General features: G+C 45.8%; 1 protein-coding gene and 1 pseudogene across 1 annotated transcript; one reads left to right on the top strand and one right to left on the bottom strand.

Moving 5' to 3' along the window:
* Nucleotides 1-1,218: 1,218 nt before the first annotated feature.
* Nucleotides 1,219-6,226, top strand: LOC121018902 (protein FAM90A27P-like). Its single transcript, XM_040457951.1, has 6 exons — nt 1,219-1,290; nt 1,701-1,870; nt 2,675-2,852; nt 3,302-3,498; nt 3,732-4,064; nt 4,958-6,226. Exons 1-6 carry the CDS (start codon nt 1,219-1,221, stop codon nt 5,445-5,447), a joined length of 1,440 nt encoding a protein of 479 aa, XP_040313885.1. The 3' UTR covers nt 5,448-6,226.
* The window catches only part of LOC121018901 (uncharacterized), a 19,082-nt pseudogene continuing 2,404 nt past the window's right edge, over nt 5,771-22,448 (bottom strand).

Genomic DNA, 22,448 nt, shown 5'->3' with positions numbered 1-22,448 from the left:
TTATAAATTTTATTGTCTTTTTATTATGACAGTCAGTGATAATGTATTCTATTGCTGTTTTTGAAGATATATTTTCCGAATACGCTCCATTTTCCCATTTGATTTTATTTACTTGCTTATTTATTTATGGGAAACTCTGTACCCAACGTGGGGCTTAAATTCACCACCTCAATTTCAAGAATTGCAAGCTCAACCATCTGAGCCAGCCAAGCACTCCTAATCCCATTTAGGTTTTGATTCATCAATTTCATTTCTTTCTTCCTTTTGTAATCTTTTGTTTTCCTTGCTCCAATTTCTTTTTTTTTCCCGCTCCAACTTCTTAAGATGAAAACTTCCTATAAATTTTATGTTTGTATATAATATGCGTGTTTAGACTAAGGAATTTACCCCTAAACCACGTTTTGCCCTGCTCCTAAGTTTTGGCATAAACTGTTTTCTCTTTTTTCTCTTTTTTATAATTTCCATTTGAATTTCATTTTTGATTTTAAGGAATCTGATTTCAGAAATTGCTGGAAATATATTGCATAGTTTGAAAATAGTTCATCTGATAAAGAAGTTAAATAATGTAGTTATATTTAATTTTGTTCAGTTATGCCAGAGGGGAACTAGAGAATGTAAAATATCTGGTTTTCTTACATTTTGAATTTTCTCTTTGAAACCAATTATGTGATCACTTTTTCCCAAGCGTTTTATGGTGTATTATATAAGGTCTCTAAATATGGAATCTGCATTTCATGTATATATAAAACATGTTAAGTCTAGTGGAGAAGTTTAGAAAAAATTTATCATCTTATTTCTCATTCATTGGTACTATGTTACTAGTAGAAGGATATGCACGTGTAGTTGGAACAAAAGGTGAAAGGGGAGATGGTGGGCAGAGAGGTAGGAGCTGGCTGCGTTGCGCATGGGGGGGTCCAGGGGTGTGCAGCGTTCAGCGGTTTCATTTTTTTTTTTAACGTTTATTTATTATTTTTGGGACAGAGAGCGACAGAGCATGAACGGGGGAGGGGCAGAGAGAGAGGGAGACGCAGAATCGGAAACAGGCTCCAGGCTCCGAGCCACCAGCCCAGAGCCCGACGCGGGGCTCGAACTCTCGGACCGGGAGATCGCGACGTGGCTGAAGTCGGACGCTCAACCGACTGCGCCATCCAGGCGCCCCTGCGGTTTCATTTTCTATCCCGCACAGGGCAACAGAGTCCCTGGGCCTGACCAACCCCGATGGACCCCAACAGGCTTTCCATGGAACAGGGGAAAGAGTTCTTAAAGCAGCTTGGAATTCCGCAGAGAGATGTAAGTGTGGGAGAGGTTGGGCAGGTGACGTGTGGAGGAAGGAGGTGGCCTCCCAGTCTAGCGCTGAGGCAGCTTCCCCTCCCGTGACCGTGACCGGGGTGAAAGCCCGTGATTAGCGATGTGGATATTTGCCAGCTGGCCAATTACAGGGAAGCGCAGTGATCAGAGGGCAGGGTAGAGGAATCTCGGTTCCCGCCTGGGACCGCCAGCATTCCCTGAGCACGGGCTCCCCCGCGTGGACGTCGTGGGCAAACTCACTGTTGAACCAGAGGAAGGAGCCTTTACTCTCTGATTAACACTGAGTTGAAGAACTCACAGAACTGGGAGCCGGTTTATTATCTTCTCATATCTCAAGGCTTCCTCCTCCGTGCAGAACCGATTGCATCTTGGTCCTCTTTACTCTCTGTCAGATTGACTCGATGACAGAGAAATGGGTCGTTGATGCCGCCGTGGAGGTTCTGCTACGGTTCCCACTGATGCCGGGAGAGGATCCAGGTGCGCGCTGTGTCTCCAGTAAGAAATGTCAGCCTTCGGTGGACCGGCTCACGGCTTCACAAAGACGCAAAGACCAAGAGGAGAGGTGGGACAAATGGCGGGAGTGACGTGGGTAGAGCCTGGGGGAAAAGCCCCTCCGGGCGCAGGTGTGGGCTGTAGGCTTCTGCTCAGACCAAGGGAGGGGGGGGTGAGGAAGGGGCTTCTGACTTGCGTGGCCCTCACCGTCGCACAGGCTTTTCTCTGTGAGCTTGCAGGTGGATGTGAGCTGGCACAGGCGTCCACAGGTTGCGTGTCCCCGTGTGACCTTGTGCATGCCTCTGTTGAGAACTGGCATGTGGTTACGGGGGTCACGTACGACATTTCACAGGTGTTCATCAGTGTCACATCAAATCTCTGCAAACCTTTGTCAGAGGAAATGGCAGGTTTTCTCAGGAAGATGTTGTTCTATGAAAATTGTGAGTTTTCTGGAAATGTGTAGGGGGGAAAACTCAATAGTGTTGGCCTGCTTATTGGTTTTGATAAATACAGGTGAATGCTTTAAGCTTGGAGGAAGCAGTTGGACAAAAACCCAGCACACAGGCCTGAGCGACACTGAGGTTTTCGGGGAGGACCTGTGCAGACATTCGTGGCTGCCAATCTCATTTCACCATGTTTATTCCAAGTGGCCTTTTCTCAGGCAGTGTCCTACTCTGGGAGTACGTAATGATGGAAAACATGTCGCAAAGTGGCACACAATGGGACCTCAGTTCATGAGAAGACCCCATCACCGGGGGGTCACTCAGTGATCAGCGAGTCCCCCACCCATTCCATGCAGGGAGGTAAAAGGCCATGAGGGACTTCTGTCTCCGTGTCTACATCTTTTTTTTTTTTTTCCTTTGCTTGTGAATAGGAAATCCAACAATCAGGCCCCGAGGAAGAATGACCAGGGGCCCAAGGACATGAGGCAGATGGCACGTCATTACATACACCAGCGGCCCATAAGACTCCCCATGACTCAGAACGTGAAGCAGCTCCAGAAGGGACCGGTGGGGCAGAGGAATCCCCCACCAGAAGAGGAGAATACCAGGGTAAGCGGAGGCGTGGACGTGTCAAGAACCAGAGGAGCGGCATGGACCCCAAAGAGTGGGTTTCAACAGAAACCGGTGTGTCTCTGTCCTCCGGGATTCTTGCTTATCCAAGGCTGGCCGGGTTTGGGAGGGCCTCAGCTGGCAGAGGGGCCCATTCGGATCCTCTGAGGAGCGAACTGACTCCCTATTTAGCGTCACGTTCAGCTTGGTGGCTGTGCCACACTCAAATCCAGTTCATAGTCATCACCTTTAGCCACGCAATTCCTTCCTCTCAGGTCACTTTCTGTGAAATGGGCCCTGGGCGGGACCACAGCCTCTCGGATTTCCTGGCCAGGGGCCCTGGGTCTATGTCCTTCCCCCCACTCAACTCCAAATACCTGTCCCGTTAACCTTTCATTTCTGCCCTGATTTCCGCGGGCTCACGGAGGACCCTCTCCCTCCATCCACAGGTGAAGTGCAAGAACTGTGGAGCCTTTGGGCACCTGGCCAGCAGCAGAAGGTGCCCCATGAAGTGCTGGGGTGGGGCCCTTGCCCCCCAGCCCTTGGGCTCCAGTGAGAATGAAAACCTGGAACCCAGGAGGCCTCAGGACTGCCATACCCCAGGGTCCTTCCACACGACTGACAGCGGGAAGGAACCAGGACAGAGGTGAGGACTCGCGCGGTCAGAATGATTGGGGCAACGGAGCCCCGAGGACGGGGAGCCCTCCCCCTGCTGTCCCCGTGCAGCCGTGTCAGGCACCGACCAGGAGAGAAGTAGGCAAGCGGTGCCCGGGGTTGACCTCAGAGCTCCCTCGAGTCCTCGGGATTTCCAAGGAGTCGGGCCGGGAATATCGATCTTGGGGTGTTGCACGCGGCAGAGGCGCATGGGGTCTAAGTGAGAGTATTTCATGCCGAAGCCACGGCGGGGAAGGGGACGCTTCCTGGAAGCGGGGGCTGCGCTGAGGTCCCGGAAGGAGCCGCCTTGGCAAAGTCCACAGGGGCTTCGGGGCCTCCGTCGCCCCTAAACCAGGCCGACGACTGGGCTCCGGGGTCTTCTTGGTTCCCGGTCAGTGGTGGCGACCGGGGTCGGGGGCATCCGACAGTTCCCGTGGCTTGTTCCGCAGGCAAGAAGGGCGGAAAGAGAAAGACCTGCCCCCGCAATTACCCGGGAGACCCCAGCGGAAGCCGCAGAGCGCCTGCAGGGAACCCGCGGACTCGGGCGCCCACCTGCGGGTGAGTCTTGCTCGCTCCTGCTTCTGAGCTCTGTCTCCATCAGTGACTTGCTGGGGGGGTGCGGGGCCATGTTCACTTCCGGGCTGGGCTGTAGGAGCCGCACAGGCGTCCTAAGAGTTTTCAAATCCCAGCTTCTTTATTTTCAAAATGTATTTTTTCCCGATTTTGTGCAAGTCAGCCAGCAAACGCTGGTGGGGCATTTCTGTGCACAGGTGAGGGGTTCTGTCGGATGCCTTCTGTGATCCTATGTCAAGACGAGGCCTCTTTTATTTATTTTTATCTTTTTCATAATTCAGACTTTTAAAAAAGTTATTTATTTATTTCCTTATTTATTTATTTTGAGACAAAGAGAGAGAAAGCAAACATGAGTGGGGAAGGGGCAAAGAGAGAGAGAGCGAGAGACAGAGAATCCCAAGCAGGTTCTGCACCACAAGTGCAGAGCCGAAGGCGGGGCTTGAACCCACGAACCGGGAGACCGTGACCTGAGCTGAAGTTGGCCGCTTGACGGACTGAGCCACCCAGGCGCCCAAGATGAGGCTTCTTTTAAACGTTTGTAAATACCCAAATTACCCTTGCAGAGGATGGTTGCCATTTATACTCTGCACATTGTGTGTTCCCTGGATCTTAACAACAAAGACAAGGGAAGTTTCAATTGTCATATCTGATAAGCAGCAAAAACCAGATGGGCCTTGTAATTGGTTCCCTCCATCACCTCTGAGGAGCAGGTCTCTGCAAATGTGCAGTGACTACGAGCACGTCGTTCTCGGTGACACTTAGCGTTGCATGCGTTGTGTGTTTAGATTGGGTTGCTCCTTTTTTTCTCCCTGACGTAGAGAGAATCCCAACTTGTCCTGACTCCTGAGGTGTCTAATATGAGGTTCCTTCTCCCACAGCGCCCCACCAGGCCGTTGCCCGTCCAAACCAATACGAAGCCATCTGTCCTGGGCCCTGTCCCCACGGGTCAGCCACCTGCTAGGACAGCTGACATGCGGTCGTCCTGCCCTACTCGGCCCCTCTATAAAGCCCCTGAAGTGCGTGCTTGTGAACCAGCCCGAAGATGCGGGGCGGACTTGCCCTGCGCAGATCAAAAGAGCTCCTGCCGGGACCAGGCTCTCATTTCCAAGTCCACAGCCGGCTGGCCTCAGGTTTCCTCCCGTGATGTTCCCCCGTCGGCCAGGAAGACACTGGCCCCGGGTCCTGTGCGTCACCTTGGCACAAGCCAAGCATCCTCCTGTGGACTCAAAGCCCCGCCCACAGCCTGCCACGGGAACACATGGCCAGAGCTCCAAAGTCAGCATCCAGGCACAGGGGAAGAGGTCTCCCCAGGTCCCCACGCAGCCTTCCCAGAACCCTCCAAAGAAAGCGAAATGCAACTTCTTCTAACCCCCTCCCAGGCGGGTCCAGTGACCTGGTCTGGGGGTTGTCCGGGTCTCAGCTTCCCCCCAGTATCCAAGCAGATGCCTCAAGTGACCGGGAAGATACCAGTCCTAATGCCCAGTCTTGAACGCCGGGCTCCACCTGACTCACCTGGTCTGAGCCCTGTTCAGACCTGTGCTGTCCCCTAACCCCGACCACCCAGGCATGTTCCAGGCCAGCAGGGGCGAGGATGGGACATGAGATGGGACAGGGCGTGGCAGAGCTCCAGGTTTTCCACTGTTCTGTCTCCCTCCGGAGAATCTCCACCCGCTGGTCAGAGCCCTCCCATCTCAGAGGCCTTGGAGAGACAGGATCCCGGTGTTCCACTGAGAGGACCTCCTGGTCTCCTCCCCTGCTGAGAATGACTGAGTGTGGCCAATGTCCCACCCTGGAAGTGGCTGAAAGGTGGGAAAAGAGGCAGGAACAGCTGTGTCCCGTGAGTCGGCATTTCTGCCGGTGGTGCCCGTGCACCTGCTGGGGCTCCAGGTGACACCGTGGGTCACCGGACAGACATCACCTTTACATTTTGTACACTTAAGTCATGGTGGGGATGGAGCGTATGAAATTGTCATGGGTAGTCCTTTGTAAATCAGATGTTATTTAAGAAACTGAGTCAACAAGGGGAAGCTATGTTGTACCCTAACATGAGTAGAAAGCTATTAATTCATCTGTGTGGGTGGATAAATGACTAGTATTTGGGTAACTGGGGAAAAGGCCTCTCTGTGATGGTGGAGAAGGCCTGAACCGTCCGGAAGAGCGCCCTCTCCTGGTTGTCGAGATTTTGACTTTGAAGGAATTTCAGTGGAAATTCTCGTTGCCTCGGGGAAATGGGAATGTTCTTTTAACCTTGCACATTTTGTTATTAAAAATGGTTGCAATGTTATGTTTGACTACTTTCTTTCAATATGAATAAAATTGTCTGAAACGGAACGTGTATTACAACTTTTGTCATTTTTCCTTACACCTCAGGTCAGTTTCTTTTTCTTCATCCAATTTCACCTGAGTAATGAGGACCTTGGTGTGAACCCCATAGTGTCTCACAAGGGAGAAGTCGGGGACTTTTAAAGACAAAAGGGAATGCACAGTCTAGTCCAAGGACCTGTAACTTGTAGGAAATACAAACTCTCAGGCACAAGCTAGCCCTACTGAACCAGGATCTGGGGCTTCTCAGTAACAATCCCAGGCGTTCCAAATGCAGGTTGAAGAGTGAAAATGGAATGGTTCTGAATTGACACATCAGAATCACCTGGTAAGTTTTAACTACCATAATGACTGGTTCACTCCTGGGGATATTCATTTGCTGGGTCGGATTTGAAATGTGGCATGAGATAATAGAAAAATATGTAGAGATGGCTCAGTGGTTAAGTGGCTGATTCTTGATTTCAGCTCAGGTCATGATCCCACGGTTGTGGGTTTGGGCCCCGCATTGGCCTGTGCAATGAGCCTAGAGCCTGTTTGGGATTCTCTCTCCCTCTCTCTCTCTCTCTCTCTCTCTCTGCCCCTTCCCCACTTGTGTGAGCATGATCTTTCAAGTAAATTAATAAACTTGAAAAATATGTGTATGTATATAGACTATACACACACACACACACACACACACACACACACATATATATATATATATGTATATATATGGATATGGATATGGAACCTGCCCCAGGTTCCTGACACAGGGCTCCTAAAGTCCCTGTAATATCCTGGTGAGTGATAAGAGCATTATCACTAATAGGCGCTAATAGGTGACTCTGGGTCGGCTCCTGGATGGGGCTGGTCTCCAGAAAGAGCAAGCCACCACCTTCCTTCAGCCCCACCCCCAGCTCCCTTCTCCCCATCGGGCGGAGCTAGAAATGGAGTTAATGATCCATTTTGCTCACGTGAGGAAGCCTCCATAAAATCCTAAAGGTGGAGCATTTGGAGAGCTTCCAGGCTGGCGCATACACCCATACCAGGAGGGCGACGCATCCCAGCTCTTTAATAGAGTGATAAATGTAAGTGTTTCCCTAAGTTCTGTGAGCTGCTCTAGCAAATTAATCAAACTCAAGGAGGGGTTCTTGGAACCTCTGGTCTGTCGCCCATTGCTCTGAAGCCCGGGTGATAACAGGCATTCGAAGTGTGTATGTGTGTGTAGGGTGGCCTTTGGGGCTGGGCCCTCACCCTGGAACCTGCTGCTGTCTCCGGTAGATGGTGGCAGAATTGAGCTGAATTCTTGGACACCCAGCTGGTGTCGGAGGCTTGCTTGTTGGTCTCGGAAAACTGCCCACCTGTGGGGCCCAGAAATGTCACAAGTGAAGTGCTCTGTGTGACCTTGGTGGAGATGCAGGAGATAGAAACTGTTTCCTTATCCGTGTGGATGTTGGGTGTTTGGGTGTTAAACCCACTGTGGTTATTTGTAACATGCAACCAAGGCCAGGAAGCTGGAGGGAGAGGGCAAAGATAACACATCATTAACCTCTCTTCTCTTTTAATTCTGGGGAAAGCTCTGTCTTGAATCAACAACAGCAAATGGCTCTCATGACCTAAAATTGCCAGGAGGCAATAATTAAGCAAAAGCATTAATCTAGGATCAAAGAATTACAATGCAGGGGATACAGACTTGGGTGGCAACCCCCATAGTGTCTCACAAGGGACAAGTCAGGGACTTTTAAAGATAAAAGGGAACGCACGAATACATTGTTTACAAAGAATTTTGATTGGTATTGGCGGCAAAAATCCAATCCTGCTTGAACGTAACTGGTTGCTAAAGCTCTCGCCGAGCCAAAGTCAGTTACTGTAGGAACTCAAAGGCGTGTTCATCCACAGTCCTGGAGATATTTGCGGGTTGGCCTCATTCAAAGTTCCTGGTTCCACCTGGTGAGGACAGGCATAAGACCTGCCTCCTGAGTGGCCTCCCAGCTCCACGTGAAAACCCCTGGACATAAGGGGCACCATGTCCATTCAACTTTCACATTTTCAGCAGAGTGGGATTTCACTGGGGGAGCAAACCCGATGTCCCGTTATTCCCTGTGAGATTGTGTCTCAGGAGAGCTTCTCTGTCTTGCTAGGACTCTGTCCCTAACAGGCAATGTGATAGGACTGTCCAGGTAGCCCCCTGGTCGAGGGCCCCAAACCCGTGAAAAGACAGGGGGAGATCAAAAGACTCAGCATCAGCACCGGTTCTTCACCTTGGGGCTACCCAGGTTGCTGCAATGGGGTTTCTTGGAAACCGAAATCACACTCCCAGGATTCCCATCAGGGACTGCAGGATAACAACATGATACAGACATAAGCTTCCAAATCTCAGTGAGTCCCCAGGCTCCTCTGTCCCCGGGCCTGCTCAGCACGTTGGAGAAAGCTAAGAGCAGTTGGAAGCCATCACCAGATGCTTTGATAAGTGGAAATTCAGGATCCTCAAAAGAAATTCTCACTATGTTGATTCAGGAACCTGTGTTTCTTGTTAGTGTCCTGGGTGTGTTTGAGGCAGGTGATCTAGAGACAAGTACTAACAAACACTCACAGGGAAATCTCGACTCAAAGACTCACCTGCTTTGCATTTGGTGTTCATGGTGTAATCTCCGGCATTAGATACGCTTTCCCTCTATTACCCAGCTGGTCGATTGGACCAACCCGGGAGTGAATACCTTTGAAAGGAGATATTTGTCCCCCTTTTTTTTATTTAAAAGAATTTATTTGTACATGTAACTATCTTTTCCATTTTATGAATTTATTATCTATCTTTTCTGCCAAAAACTTGTGGATCTTCCTAGATCCACACATGCTTAAACTTAAAAAAAAAAAAGTGAAAATAAGTGGTTTCATTTTCCTTATTTTCTTTATTTATAAACAGTAAGGAAACAGTAAGGGCTTTTGTGGCAAACAAACACATACAAAAAAATAGATGGTGGAGCAATTGAATGAAACTCCAGGCCCCATCTGTCCACAAAGGCAGCTGAAGGGCCGGCAAGCATTGTCAGAGGCAACTTTTGCAGAATCTGCCTCAAATAAAAAATTACAGGGGCGCCTGGGTGGCGCAGTCGGTTGGGCGTCCGACTTCAGCCAGGTCACGATCTCGCGGTCCGTGAGTTCGAGCCCCGCGTCGGGCTCTGGGCGGATGGGTCAGAGCCTGCTTCGGATTCTGTGTCTCCCTCTCTCTCTGCCCCTCCCCCGTTCATGCTCTGTCTCTCTCTGTCTCAAAAATAAATAAACATTAAAAAAAAATAATAAAATAAAAAATAAAAAAATAAAAAATTACAGCCGGGGGAAGTCTTCCTGTAGGAAGAAGACGCCACTTCGCCATAGGAGAGAGAGAGAGAGAGAGAGAGCGAGCGAGCTGTGGGGCATGAAATTGCTTGCTGCTGTCCCCACAGCCCACTCGCGTCGTGGCCCAGGGCTGCCAGCCCGCACCCCTATTCCTACTGCTGATGCCAGGACGAGTGATTAGAACGTCCTCTCGAGGAACTGTGCGTGATCTTTTGGGCCCATGTGCCTCAAGGGGCAGGGGAAGGGCTCGCCTTTGTTGGACGGGGATCCTGATGGGACGTGGGCAGCTTCCCCACTGGAGAGGGCGTGGGAGCGCCGTGCCCGGTGCCCCCACCTGGCCCGGTGCCCCCACCTGGCCCTGTGCATCTCTTCTGTCTGACTAGTTCCGAGTTCTCTGCTCTAACAATGAACACCTAATCTAGTGTGTGAGCTATTTTCCTGAGCTCTGTCAGTAGCTCTAGCAAGTTCATCAAACCCGAGGGGGGTGGGGGGTGGCGTTTGGAACCTTGGATCCATGACCCGTTGGTCAGAAGCACAGGCAGTTAGGATTGTGGAGGAAGAGCAGCTGGAACATGGTGACCGGATCCGTAGGAGGTTTACCATCTCCTGTAATAGGATGTCTAGGGGCTGCCGTTCAGATGTGACAGGTGTTTAGGAAGTCGCCCGGGACCCAGCCGCCTCCTCTCTGCACACTCTGCCCCATGACCACACAGCTCTCTGAGCGGCAGGACGGCTGTGGCGTTAAGTGCTGTGATGGGCAGTTTTATGTGTCAGCCTGCCCGGTGCATGGGGTGTCCCCATGTTGAGTTAAACATCATTCTGTGTGTCTGTGAAGGTGTGTGATGAGATTGACATTTGAATCTGTAGATTAAAGCCGATTCCCTTCTCCAATTCCTCCAGGGCCTGAACAGAACAAGTATGTTGAGTAAAGGAAACCTGTTCTCTGTGCCTTTGAGCCAGGACACAGGTTTTCTCTTGCATTTGGACTTGGAGAGGTAGCGTCTCCAGATTACCAACGACAAATTTGGGGATATTTATTAAAAATTCTTTTAATGTTGGGGCACCTGGGTGGCTCAGTCGGTTAAGTGTCCGACTTCAGCTCAGGTCATGGTCTCACGGTTCGTGGGTTCGAGCCCCGTGTCGGGCTCTGTGCCGACAGCTCAGAGCCTGGAGCCTGTTTCAGATTCTGTGTCTCCCTCTCTCTCTGCCCTTCCCCCGTTCATGCTCTGTCTCTCTCTGTCTCAAAAATAAAATTTTTTAGTTTTTTTAACTGTTTTTACTTTTGAGAGACTGCACAAGTGGGGGAGGTGCAGAGAGAGAGGGACAGAGGATCTGAAGCCAGCTCTGCGCTGACAGCAACGAGAAAGATGTGGGGTTCGAACTCACGAACTGTGAGATTATAACCTGAACCGCCCAGGCCCCCAGGTTTTGGGATTTCTCAGCCTCCATTAATCCCATGGGCCAATGCTTTACAATATATCTCCCCTTCCCGTATAGAACCATATCATCAAGATACACAGTTGATGGCATGTGTGTGGCTTTATTAATGTGAATGGGAATGTGTAAGTATGGTCTGCGTGAGTTACAGAGGAAGACGTGAGGGTATATGCCTGTATCCGAATATATTTTTTGCATCTACATGTGTTGTCATTTATATAGAAATGTATTTGTATTTGGGCGTGTGTGTGCGGTAAGCGTTGTCCACAGTTATGCCTCTAATCCCCGACTTGAATATGGGGAGTACTAGATAGTGGACATCAAATTGTATGTTTATTTTTTAGGAAAAAAACCCCAAAGAATTAATTTGAGCTCCTTTTATGTTTCTTAATTTAAAAAAGCGAACACAGGTGATTACTGCACATTCAGCAAAAAATAGGTGCAGAAAAATGTAACCATCCAATGCCATTAAAATGAGTAAGCAGCACAGGCTTATCCCAGACTTCTAGAATCTGCCCATTGACTCATCTGATCCATGTGCTTTTATTTGTAAAAGATCGTTTTATATTTTTCTGATGGATGTTGTTCGTCCTTTATATCCCTACTAGAGGTTGGGGGGAGAGATCAATGTTATAAATTATGCTAAAGAATTTCCAACTCCCCTACACTTCCAAATTAATAGTGAACAACAACCAAAAAAACCAAAAACATCCGGTGGTTTCTAATGCAAATTATTGTCATGGTGTTCTTCCTTTTACTTGTATCTCTTTGAAAATCCTTCCCAGGAACTTTGGCTAAATATCTCTACTCATAATTTAATGATGCTGCAGGCCAGGTTTCTGAAAATGGGGAACCCTTCTTTTTGGGGTAGAAAAATTTCTCGGGGGATCAGAAAATAGGATAAGATAGCAGAGTTTCATTCCCAGTCCCACAGATATTTCCTGCTCCCTCCATGGGACATCCTGTCTGCCTCCAGGGAGAAAGGACGAGTTTTTCCTAAACACTGCAACAGTCTTTGGAAATAACTACAAACTTGTAATTGTTTCTCAGTAATTAACAACTGGGGGTGGGGGGAGTTTTCAAAAATATTCTCTGATCCTGATACCTGGACACAGAAAAAGTGAAGCAAAGGGCTTAACATTTGCTGAAAGGATTCTGTCTTTCAGGATAGAATCTGTAGTACGTGAGTCCCTTTCAGTATTTGGTTGTCCATTCCTGGAGGCCCTTTATGAGCTCCACATTCATTAGCTAAAAACCACCCAACTACAGGAGCACAAGTGAACAGATGATCAAAGATCCTTCAGAACCGCTGGTCTGCATCCCCTTCCTACTCCCCTCTCCTCCATTAGGTTTACCCACCATGGTCCACACTCAGGAAGGCGACACCTTATCTATATTCACCAGTATTCAATCACTTATGTGAATGAGTCCTGGGTGTTGCACACACATGTGGGATTCCAGTCACAGAGCCCTGGTCACAGTGCCCCTTGACTAACACACGTGTGAGCCCAGAGGAGATGCTCAGTAAGAAAGACTCTGGTGAATAAATGCATGTTGTTCCCCCAATAAAGTGAGACTCCAAGTGGTGCTTCCTGTAAGTCACTGGTGGGGTTTGAAGTGTTGGGGTTTGGAGCCGCCAGCCCAGAAAAAACTCTTGAGACATCTTTGGTACAAAAAAGTGGTTTTATTAAAGCACAGGGACAGGACCTGTAGCAGGAATTGCTGCACTGGGGCTGTGAAGAGTGACTGGCGAACTGCCTTCGGGTTGGGAGGGGGTTGGGGATAGAGTAAGTCTCTAAGGAATTTTGGAAACGAGGTTTCCAGGACCTTGAGGGGCTAGCTACTGTCAGGAAAAGGTCGTTTATTACTGTGTAGTAAAACCTGAGTCATGAGACCCCTCAAATGTGAAACACGGGGCCATAAGCTTGGAGTATGATTGCCAGCCTCTATCTTTTGGGGGTAGAGCTAAGGGAAGTTTCCAAAGGAATTTTGATACATTAAAGGAGACCTCTGGGATCCTGGGGGGCCAGGCTAAGATTGCCTTTGCCCTTAGCAAAGTGTCCTCATGGAGGAGTTGAGTTCCCAGCGGAAGGTCACTCTGCCTGTCTCAAGGACTTGTTCCCAGGTTGTAAGTTGTAAGGAAAGTTTTCATTTGCCTTTGTTTCCCACATCATTAACTTCTCATCTTCCAAAAGGGCAGTCAAGAAAGTGCTCTTTCGAGGAAGTGACAGGTGGGCTTCATGGAGAACCATCCATGAGTTTCTGTTTTGAGATATAATGGTTGGATGTAAACGGCTCTCAGTTTGAAACTTTCTCCGGATCTTCCATGGTGAAATCTGAAACAAGCCCCTGTACAGAGGACAGGGAGAGTTGAAGAAAGGGGCAGACCACTCAGGGCGGTAGGTGGCAGTTTTAAGAAGCAAAGGGTGCTTTTATGCCAGACTTGTCTTGAACAGCAACAAGACGAATGGATCCCCTCACCCCTGAAATGCAAGTCACTGTGTGTTCAGGAGGGAAGGTTGTTGTAATGGCAAGTTTCCATAAGACTCTCCTTCCTGTGCCTGAAGGCGGCATATCATTTACACCAAAGAGAGCTCTCTCAGTCGTTTCCGATATTATTGAGACGTTCCTGGGGCACTCTGGTTTTGTTCTTGAATATTACGCTTCTATTTGTCAAGGATTTGGGCACCCTTCAAACTTGTTAGTGATGTAGTTCAAGTTGACCTACTTTAGAGTGGGAATTTCAGGTTGGGGAGCCAAAAAGCCTCTCTAGTTCAGCATCAGTTTTGGTAAAAGCTAAGTAGCAAGATAATAATTGACTTCTGAAGGCAGTGTAGCTAGTAGTATTGAGAGGGAGCCCATAAAGTCAAAGCCCCAAGGGGGGCCCTCAGGTGGAGGAACCCTCCTTTTGCCAGAGGTTCTGGGTTATAAAAGAAATCAGTCCAGAAATTGCACTACTAGGTATTTATCCAAAGGATCTAAAACTACAGATTCTAAGGGGCACGTGCAACCCAATGTTTATAGCAGCTCTATCAATAATAGCCAAATTATGGAAAGAGCCCAAATGTCCAGTCGACTTATGACTGTTGCAGGCTTTGAGTCTGGAGTCCCCTCTTGTCCAGCCAGAAAGCAGGTGCAGAATTGAATAGGAGAGAGGCTAATGTCTGGGAGGAGACCGGATCCCTGAGTGTCTTTGCTCCATATTTATTAGGATCAGAAGGTTTACATACATGATGGACGTGCAGAAAGAGACAATGAAACCGTGATCATTAAGTTGTGTGTGTGAGAGGAAAGGGGTTTTGAAGGCATGTGGTGTTAGGGTCAAAACAAATCAAAATCTCAGCGCCGAGCAGACAGCCCTTTACTGCAGACACCAGGCACTGTGTCTGCGTCTCTTAACTTTTTTAGGGGCTAAGACAAATAGAGCTTGCTACCTCAGGGTTAACCAGGCATTTTTTTCTTGCTAATTAGCTCTGGGTGTTTTCGCCCTGTAGTGGCTTTCTGCTGTATGCTTTGTTTTACTTAATGATTACTCCTGGCTGTTTTCATCCTGCTGCGGTGGCTTTCCGCCTCTACACGTGCTCTGGCACTTTCATCTTGTGGATGCGGCTTTCTTCCCTAAGCCTTGTTAACCCACTGGTGCAAGCTCAGGGAATTCTTAAGTGTATTCCCCACGTATGACAAGAGTTTATTAATACTGTACTTAGTGAACATCCGTGCAAGTGTATACAATGGCCCCCATGCAGAAAAAGATTCCATTGAGCCAATAGATAGCATTGATCCCGTTAGTGATAGTGAAAATCATCCTACACAGTAACCCTTCTCTTTCTTGTCTCCTTTGTACCAGTCACAAAGGTTTTCAAAGGTAAGGGCAGGTGAATTTGTTTATTTTTCTTTATATTTTGTATTTTCTTTAATATTTTGTATTCTATGACAGTATTCATTTTTATATGAATATTTTGGGGTTGTGGAGCCAATCATCTATATTTCCATTGTTTATTATGGAGAAATTTACTTTGATATCCGACTGCTTTGGATTATAAGCATGTTTCCAGAAAGAATTATGCTCGCAAACCAAGGTTTTACTGTATTTTGATTCACTCCAAGTTTTACCTCAAGTTTGGGGGCTTTGCCTTCCCTCCTGCCAGGTGGTAAATAAACAAACAAAGCTCCTACAGGCTGCTTGGTTCTGTCCTGCTGCTCACCCGCCAGCCTCCTCACCATAGAGGATGTGGAGGCTCTTCTGCGACTTGACCCACGTCGGTGAAGAGCACTTGCTGCCTGTTTCAGGAGACTGTCTCCCATCCCCTAACCAGCCCCACGAAGGGCCTTGTCATTTTCTCTTCCAGAAAATCTCTCTCCCTCCTCTATCATTCCCCTTAGCAAAACTGTCAAGAAGCATGGAGAGTTTTCCATTTTATCCCATTTGCCAACCAACAAGTTACCTGTCAGTTTCATGGATGCTGGCAGAAGGCATGAACTTCTGGGTGGGAGATACAAGGCTTATCATTGCAAAGAAATGTTCAAAAGCTGGGAAGATGCAAATATGTTAGTTTTGAAATGTCTCTGTGTTTTCCAGGTAGAGTTTAAGGATATTCAATAACTTTACACCGTGGTTAGTTTTTAAAAGAAAGCTGTGGGGGCGCCTGGGTGGCTCAGTCGGTTAAACGTCTGACTCTTTGTTTTGGCTCAGGTCATGATCTTCCGGTTCATGGGTTTGAACCCCACGTTGGGCTCTGTGCTGACAGTGCAGAGCCTGCTTGGGATTCCCTCTTTTTCCCTCTCTTTCTGCCTCTCCCCCATCTCTCTCTCTCAAAATAAATAAATAAACTTCAAATAAATAAACCTAAAAGTCTGTTGAATGTCTGGGTTAAAGACAAAGAGATAGGGAATATTATAACCTCTAAAGAAAAAAGATAAGTTGTACAATAACTTAAAAATTAACACAAGAGGGGTGTCTGGGTGGCTCAGTCAGTTAATGGCTGGCATTTGATTTTGGCTTGGTTCAGGATCTCATGGTTCATGAAATTGAGCCCCACATTGGGCTCTGTGCTGACAGCAGTGAACCTGCTTGGGATTCATTCTCTCTCTCTCTCTCTCTCTCTCTCTCTCTCTCTCTCTCTCTCTCTCATAAATATTAAAAAAAAAAAGCACAAGAAAAGTAAAGCTAGAATAAGAAAGTAAAACATGTCATTGGGAGCCCACAACATATATGTAAGGCAAATCTTAAAAATATGCATCATTATATCAAATGTAAAAAGGTGAATTGTTCTTGGAAAAATCAAACGTTGTTCTATATACACTTGTACATATTTTAAGAGATAGAGCTAAAACATAAGGATTATAGCAGAAAAAAGAAAAATACATTGCATACAACTCTAACCAATTAATCAATCAGCATGGTAAAATAAATATCAGATAAAAAAGAATTTAAAGGGGCGCCTGGGTGGCTCAGTCGGTTGAGCATCCAACTTCAGCTCAGCTCAGGTCATGATCTCGCAGTCCGTGAGTTCAAGCCCCGCGTCGGGCTCTGTGCTGACAGCTCGGAGTCTGGAGCCTACTTCGGATTCTGTGTCTCCCTCTCTGCCCCTCCCCTGCTCACACTCTGTCTCTCTCACTCTCCAAAATGAATAAATGCTTAAAAAAAATTTTTTTTTAAAGAATTTAAAGAAAAAGCTGTTTGCAGCTATTGGAGTAAGAATTATTTCCATGTCCCTGAATGCGCAATTATCCAATATTATTTGATGGAAAAAATAGTTATCTGGCAATCTATACAAAGAAATATATCACAGTCTTCCCTTATCCACTCGGGACACGTTCCAGACCCAGTGGGTGCTTGAAATTGCAGATTGTACTGAACCCTATACATACGATGTTTTTTCTACACATATCTATGGTATAGTTTAACTTAGGAGTTAGGCATGGTAAGAGATTAACAATAAGTAATAAAAAATTGTAACAATATACTGTAATAATACTGTCAATATGGTCTCTCCCTCTCCCTCTCTCTCCCCCTCTCTCAAAATACTGTGCTGTCCTCACACTTCTTATGATGATGTGAGACAATAAAATGTCTACGTGATGAGATGAAGTGAGAGGAATGAGGTAGGCTTGTGATTTAGCGCTAGGCTGCTATGGGGCTTCTGACCATAAATCAGAAGGAGGATTGACTGCTCGTGGGCTGCCGTTGACCACATGGAACACAAACTGCAGAGTGAGACTTTGGATAAGGAGGCGCTACTGTATGTTGATAACTATACCACATTTCATTTATAATTGCTCTGGATGTTGTTTATTTAGGAGAAGCTCAGTTTGTCTTGTTTACCCCTCTCTCTTGTAATGTGAATATTTCATAAATGTGCTTGCACATTGAAAGGAGTTAATAAATAACCACTGTGAATAGGCATATAACTTACATATTTACGGTAAGTTTTGGGGGTTTTGTTTCCTTATCCAGGCAAAGTAGAGGGTGACACTCTGGGGTCATAGCTCATGAAGATGTAGGGGCTGAGAGTAGGAAAACACGTAATGAGTAGTGTAGAAGTGTTCCTCAGCCACAGACTGGGGTTGTTAAAAACTGACAAAAAAAAAAAAAAGAAAAAAAAAAACCTGACAAACACATGTGGAAGATAGAGGAACAGCATCCATAAAGAAAGGAAGAAGCACGCCAGCACAAGGATGCGTCGGGTGGCTCTGCTCTCAGGGGAGGATCTGGGGGAGAGATTGTTCCTACGAATGTATTGGACCCGCTGCTTGTGGCTGTGCAGGATGAAAACCATGGAGCCGCTGGCCCAGAGCATGAGCCCCAAACAGAAACCATCATGGGATAATAGCAATGCACATAGAATGACTCTGCATTTTTGTCACGAGATACCGCGTAACAGTAATCCTGATATCCACAAAGTATTTTCTTTGTGATGTTTATGTTATTCCTTTTGTCAGTAATATGAAAAGGAACAATATTTCGCATTATATTCAAGGGGACAATAAACCGTCTTCCTACAGTACTGGAGGGAAGGGACTGTTGTCTCCCAGTGCGCGCCTGAGATCACTACCCCTTCCCTGGGGCTGGCTCCCCTCCCCACTAGGCCCATGCACACAGCAACCGCTCTGGTCCAGAGAAAGTCGTGCACCCCTGAAACTCCGATCTTTAGCTCCTAAGGCTGTTTGCAAAGTAGAAACTGGCTCTCTCCGTATTTTTTGTTCCTGTTTGTGTTCCAGAAAGGTTTTTCTCTTGTCCAACTACAATGCCACACTTACCCAGAATCTCTTTCTCTTCCTTTTGCCTTTCCACAGAAGGAGTCCCCTCCCCTCTTGTGCCTATGCTGTCCGCTATTTATCTATGGCAATTCGCAAACACACACCTCTGCCCTGCCAAGCTGTCTCTGCCCACCTATGGAGATTTTTCTGTCACTCTGCAGACTGATTTCCTGGGTGGGCTAAGTGTTCTGACCTCAGTACAGCTGTGTTTGAGGGACAAGGGAAATCCCAGACCCGTCCCTCTGGAAATTTTAGTTTTATGTCTGAATAGTTTAGGTCTCTGATCCACTTTGAGCTAATTTTTGTATATGGTATAAAATAACGGACCAACTACATTTTTTTTCTTTTGCACGTGGAGATCCAGTTTTCTTCAACATCTTTTGTTGAACAGACTGCCTTTCCTCCATCGAGTGGTCTTGATACTCTTGTGGAACATCATTTACTATATACACAAAAATGTATTTCTGATGTCTGTATCCTATTTCACTTGTCTCTGTGTCTTTATGCCAGTACCACACTGTTTTGATTAGGTTTAATTAATTTTGAAATGAGGAAGTGTGAGACCTTCAACGTGGTTCTTTTTAAGTTTGCTTTTGCTATGCAGGTTCCTTGAGATACCCTATGAATCTTAGGGTGGGATTATGTATTTCATGAAAAGATTTTACTAGGGATTGCACTGAATCTGTTGATTGCTTTGGATAGTATTGACATCTTGACAATATTGTCTTCCAATGCATGAACTTGGAGTATCTTTGCATTTATTTGTGTCTTCTCTCACTTTTTCTGCAGTGTTTTTAGTTAAGAGTATACAAATATACCCTTCCTAGGCTAAAATTAAACTTATTTTATCCTTTTTGATGCTATTGTAAATGAAATTGTTTTCTCAATGGACTTTTGGATTGCTCATGGATAACGTATAGCAACACAATTGACTTTTGCATGTTGGTTTTATATCTTGCAACTTTTCTGGATTCATTCATCAGTTCTTGGCAATTTTAAGTTTTGGTTTTGTGGTGTGTGTGTTGTGTGTGTGTGTGTGTGTGTGTGTGGTATGTGTTATGGCTAGGACTTCTAGAACTAGGTTTTATAGAGACAGAGCAGGCATCTTTGTACATATCAACCTTGTGAGTTCCTGCCATTATTTGAAAAATGCTGCTAATCTAGCTCAAGTTTTTAAAAACAAATTAGTGCTGTTTGATGCACTGAATTTTGCATGTTCTATAGTAGACTGACAATTACTTTTGTTTAATAAGAGATTTCAACTTTCATGTTTATCCTGAGATATCCTTTTGCATTATATCTGTATATTTTCATTTTGCAATTAATTTTCAACCTTTTGTCTGTGACCTTAGTTAATAACTTTTCAGAGCATAAATCTGAATTAAATATACTTGGGGCTAATGAACTGGAAAACTAAAGGGCACTGCATAGATAGGGAATTGCTCTATCCATTAGTTATTATATAAATGCAGGCATTAAATAACAATTGTGACTTCAGACTTCTTTCTGCAGTTCCCTTATAATGTATTTTCCTGACCTGTTATTTCAGAAGTCTGTGACCTCAACATATTTTCCAGTTTTCATATTGTGTGGTCTTTGTAAAATAGAGATCTTTCATTTTTAAGGGGGAATGTTTAGAACTCCACAGAGTGTAATTTTGTAGAATACGGCTACTTATTATTTACTACTGATTTTATCAAGGGTTACTAGAATATTTTTTTAAATGTTTATTTTGGAGAGAGAGTGTGCTGTGTGAGCTGGGTGGTGGGGGCAGAGAGAGAGGGGGACAGAGATCTGAAGTGGGCTCTGTGCTGACAGCAGAGAGCCTCATCTGGGGCTCAAACTGACAAACTGTGAAATCATGACCTGAGCTGAAGTTGGATGCTTAACCGACTGAGCCATCCAGGTACCCCTAGAATACTTTATTATGATTTACAGATGATGGTCTTTCATCATGTTTTATGCAATATAACTGGCATGCGCCACTTGTTAATATTGTAAAATACTTATAATTCATGGATATAGATTATAACAGATATTTATAAAATTTCATTTGGTAAACATTGTTTTAGTAAATTCTTCATTTTCTCAATGCTATATTTGTTTTGCAATTCTGGACTCTCATTTATTTAGATTATTCATCAGATAAGCTTGTTTTGGATTACTTACCATTGTAATATACTATCTGTCCTCCAGCACTTACTTATATAGAAGTACATAGAAAATTATGTATAATATTTTTTTCTCATCAGCTATGAGACATGTATTTACTGCCAACTGATATGTGCTTTGGGGTCATGGTGGAAAAATACTGTATCTTAGAAGAAGTGTGGGCAAGGATGCAGAAAAAAAGGAACCCTCTTGCACTGTTGGTGGGAATGCAAACTGGTACAGCCGCCATGGACAAGAGTATAAAGGTTCCTCAGAAAGTTAAAAATAGAGCTACCCTACAATCCTGTAATCATACTACTCGGTATTTACCCAAACATTACAAAAATACTAATTCAAAAGGATACATGCACCCCTATGTTGATAGCATTATTTACAATAGCCAAATTATGGCAGCAGCCCAGGTGTCCATTGACAGATGAATGTATAAGGAAGATACTGTATGTGCATGTACATGTGTGTGTGTGTGTGTATACACACACACACACACACACACACACACACACACATACAATGGTATATTATTCAGCCATAAAAAAAAGTCTTGCATTTACAACCCCATGGATGGAGCTAGAGAGTATAATGCTAAGCGAAATAGGTCTGTCAGAGAAAGACAAATACCATATGATTTCACCCTGTGTGGAATTTAAGAAACAAAGCAAACAAGCAAAGGGGAAAAAAAGAGACAAATCAAGAAACACTTTTTAAAAAGTTTATTTATTTTGAGGCAGAGAGAGAGAGAGAGAGAGAGAGAGAGAGAGAGAGAGAAGAGCTGTAGGTTTGGCTTTCAGCTTTGTCCAGCAAAGCCAAGGGCAGCAGAAAGTGTTACTCAAGATTCCATGCAAGTCAAGAGGTGAGAGGGAGGCTAAGGGAAGCCTCCCATAGCTACTGTCAAGCTCCTGTACTTATTAGGCATTATATATTATATTCTTACATTATAGGGAAACATCACCCAGTATGGTGGTGGGCTGTAAGAACATATATAAAGCATGCAGAAAAACAAGGTGTTCCCACAACTACAAAAGAGCAGATGCAGAAAGCAGGATGGAGAACAAGACAAGATATTGCATAGCTAACATGCTCTCAGGAATTCAAAAGCACAGGCAGGACCCAACCCCTAGATATGCATTAACTAGCTATTGACCAGCTGTTATCAGCAAGGCCAGAAAGCAGTGTTCTCCTGTGCAATGCATTCCCTATAATCTCCTAACCCAGGACATAGCTATTTGATTTCCCACATATCCCCTCTTTTGTGTGAAGAATCTTTTTGTTCGTGGGAGTTGAGGAGGGCAGTCAGTCGTCGTTCATGATGTCTTCAAGCCACTATGGTGCAGATCATGCACAGGGCTACAAGAAATGCAAGAAAGATTGACCAGCAAAGAGCTCCAGTAATCCAAATATGTAAATTGAGGCCATGGAACCAGTTGGTTGGATTCAAGCATTTCATATTGTCAGGTAACTCGTGTTCAACTTGTATCTCTGTTTCCTTTTGGATATCTGACAGTTGTTGATGCAGCTGGGAAGACAGAGTATTAATCTCAGATTGTAAATTGGTGGAAAAAGCTCCTTGTAGGTGTTTTTGTTTTCTTTCTTTCTTTCTTTTTTTTTTTAACTAAACCCCAGGGGTGTAGAGACCTATTGTAAGAGAGTGACACAAATTTTGTCAGGTTGCCAGTCACATTGTGTTGTAGACTCTAAGTCTAAAGTTCTCTCTTGACCAGCAAGACAGCAGATGCAAGGGAGCCTGGGTGGCTCAGTTGAACGTCTGACTTTGGCTCAGGTCATGATCTCATGGTTTGTGAGTTTGATCCCCTCACTGGGCTCTGTGGTGACAGCTCAGAGCCTGGAGCCTGCTTTGGATTCTGT

Source organism: Herpailurus yagouaroundi, unplaced genomic scaffold, assembly GCF_014898765.1.
Source record: "Herpailurus yagouaroundi ecotype Mexico unplaced genomic scaffold, PumYag 220, whole genome shotgun sequence".
NCBI lineage: Eukaryota > Metazoa > Chordata > Mammalia > Carnivora > Felidae > Herpailurus > Herpailurus yagouaroundi.
This window is presented reverse-complemented; position numbering and strand designations above follow the sequence as displayed.

Coding starts and splice junctions, on each gene's coding strand:
- LOC121018902 (XM_040457951.1), top strand. CDS start 1,219: ATGGACCCCAACAGGCTTTCCATGGAACAGGGGAAAGAGTTCTTAAAG. Junction 1,291..1,700: donor TTGGAATTCCGCAGAGAGAT/GTAAGTGTGGGA, acceptor ACTCTCTGTCAG/ATTGACTCGATGACAGAGAA. Junction 4,065..4,957: donor ACTCGGGCGCCCACCTGCGG/GTGAGTCTTGCT, acceptor CTTCTCCCACAG/CGCCCCACCAGGCCGTTGCC.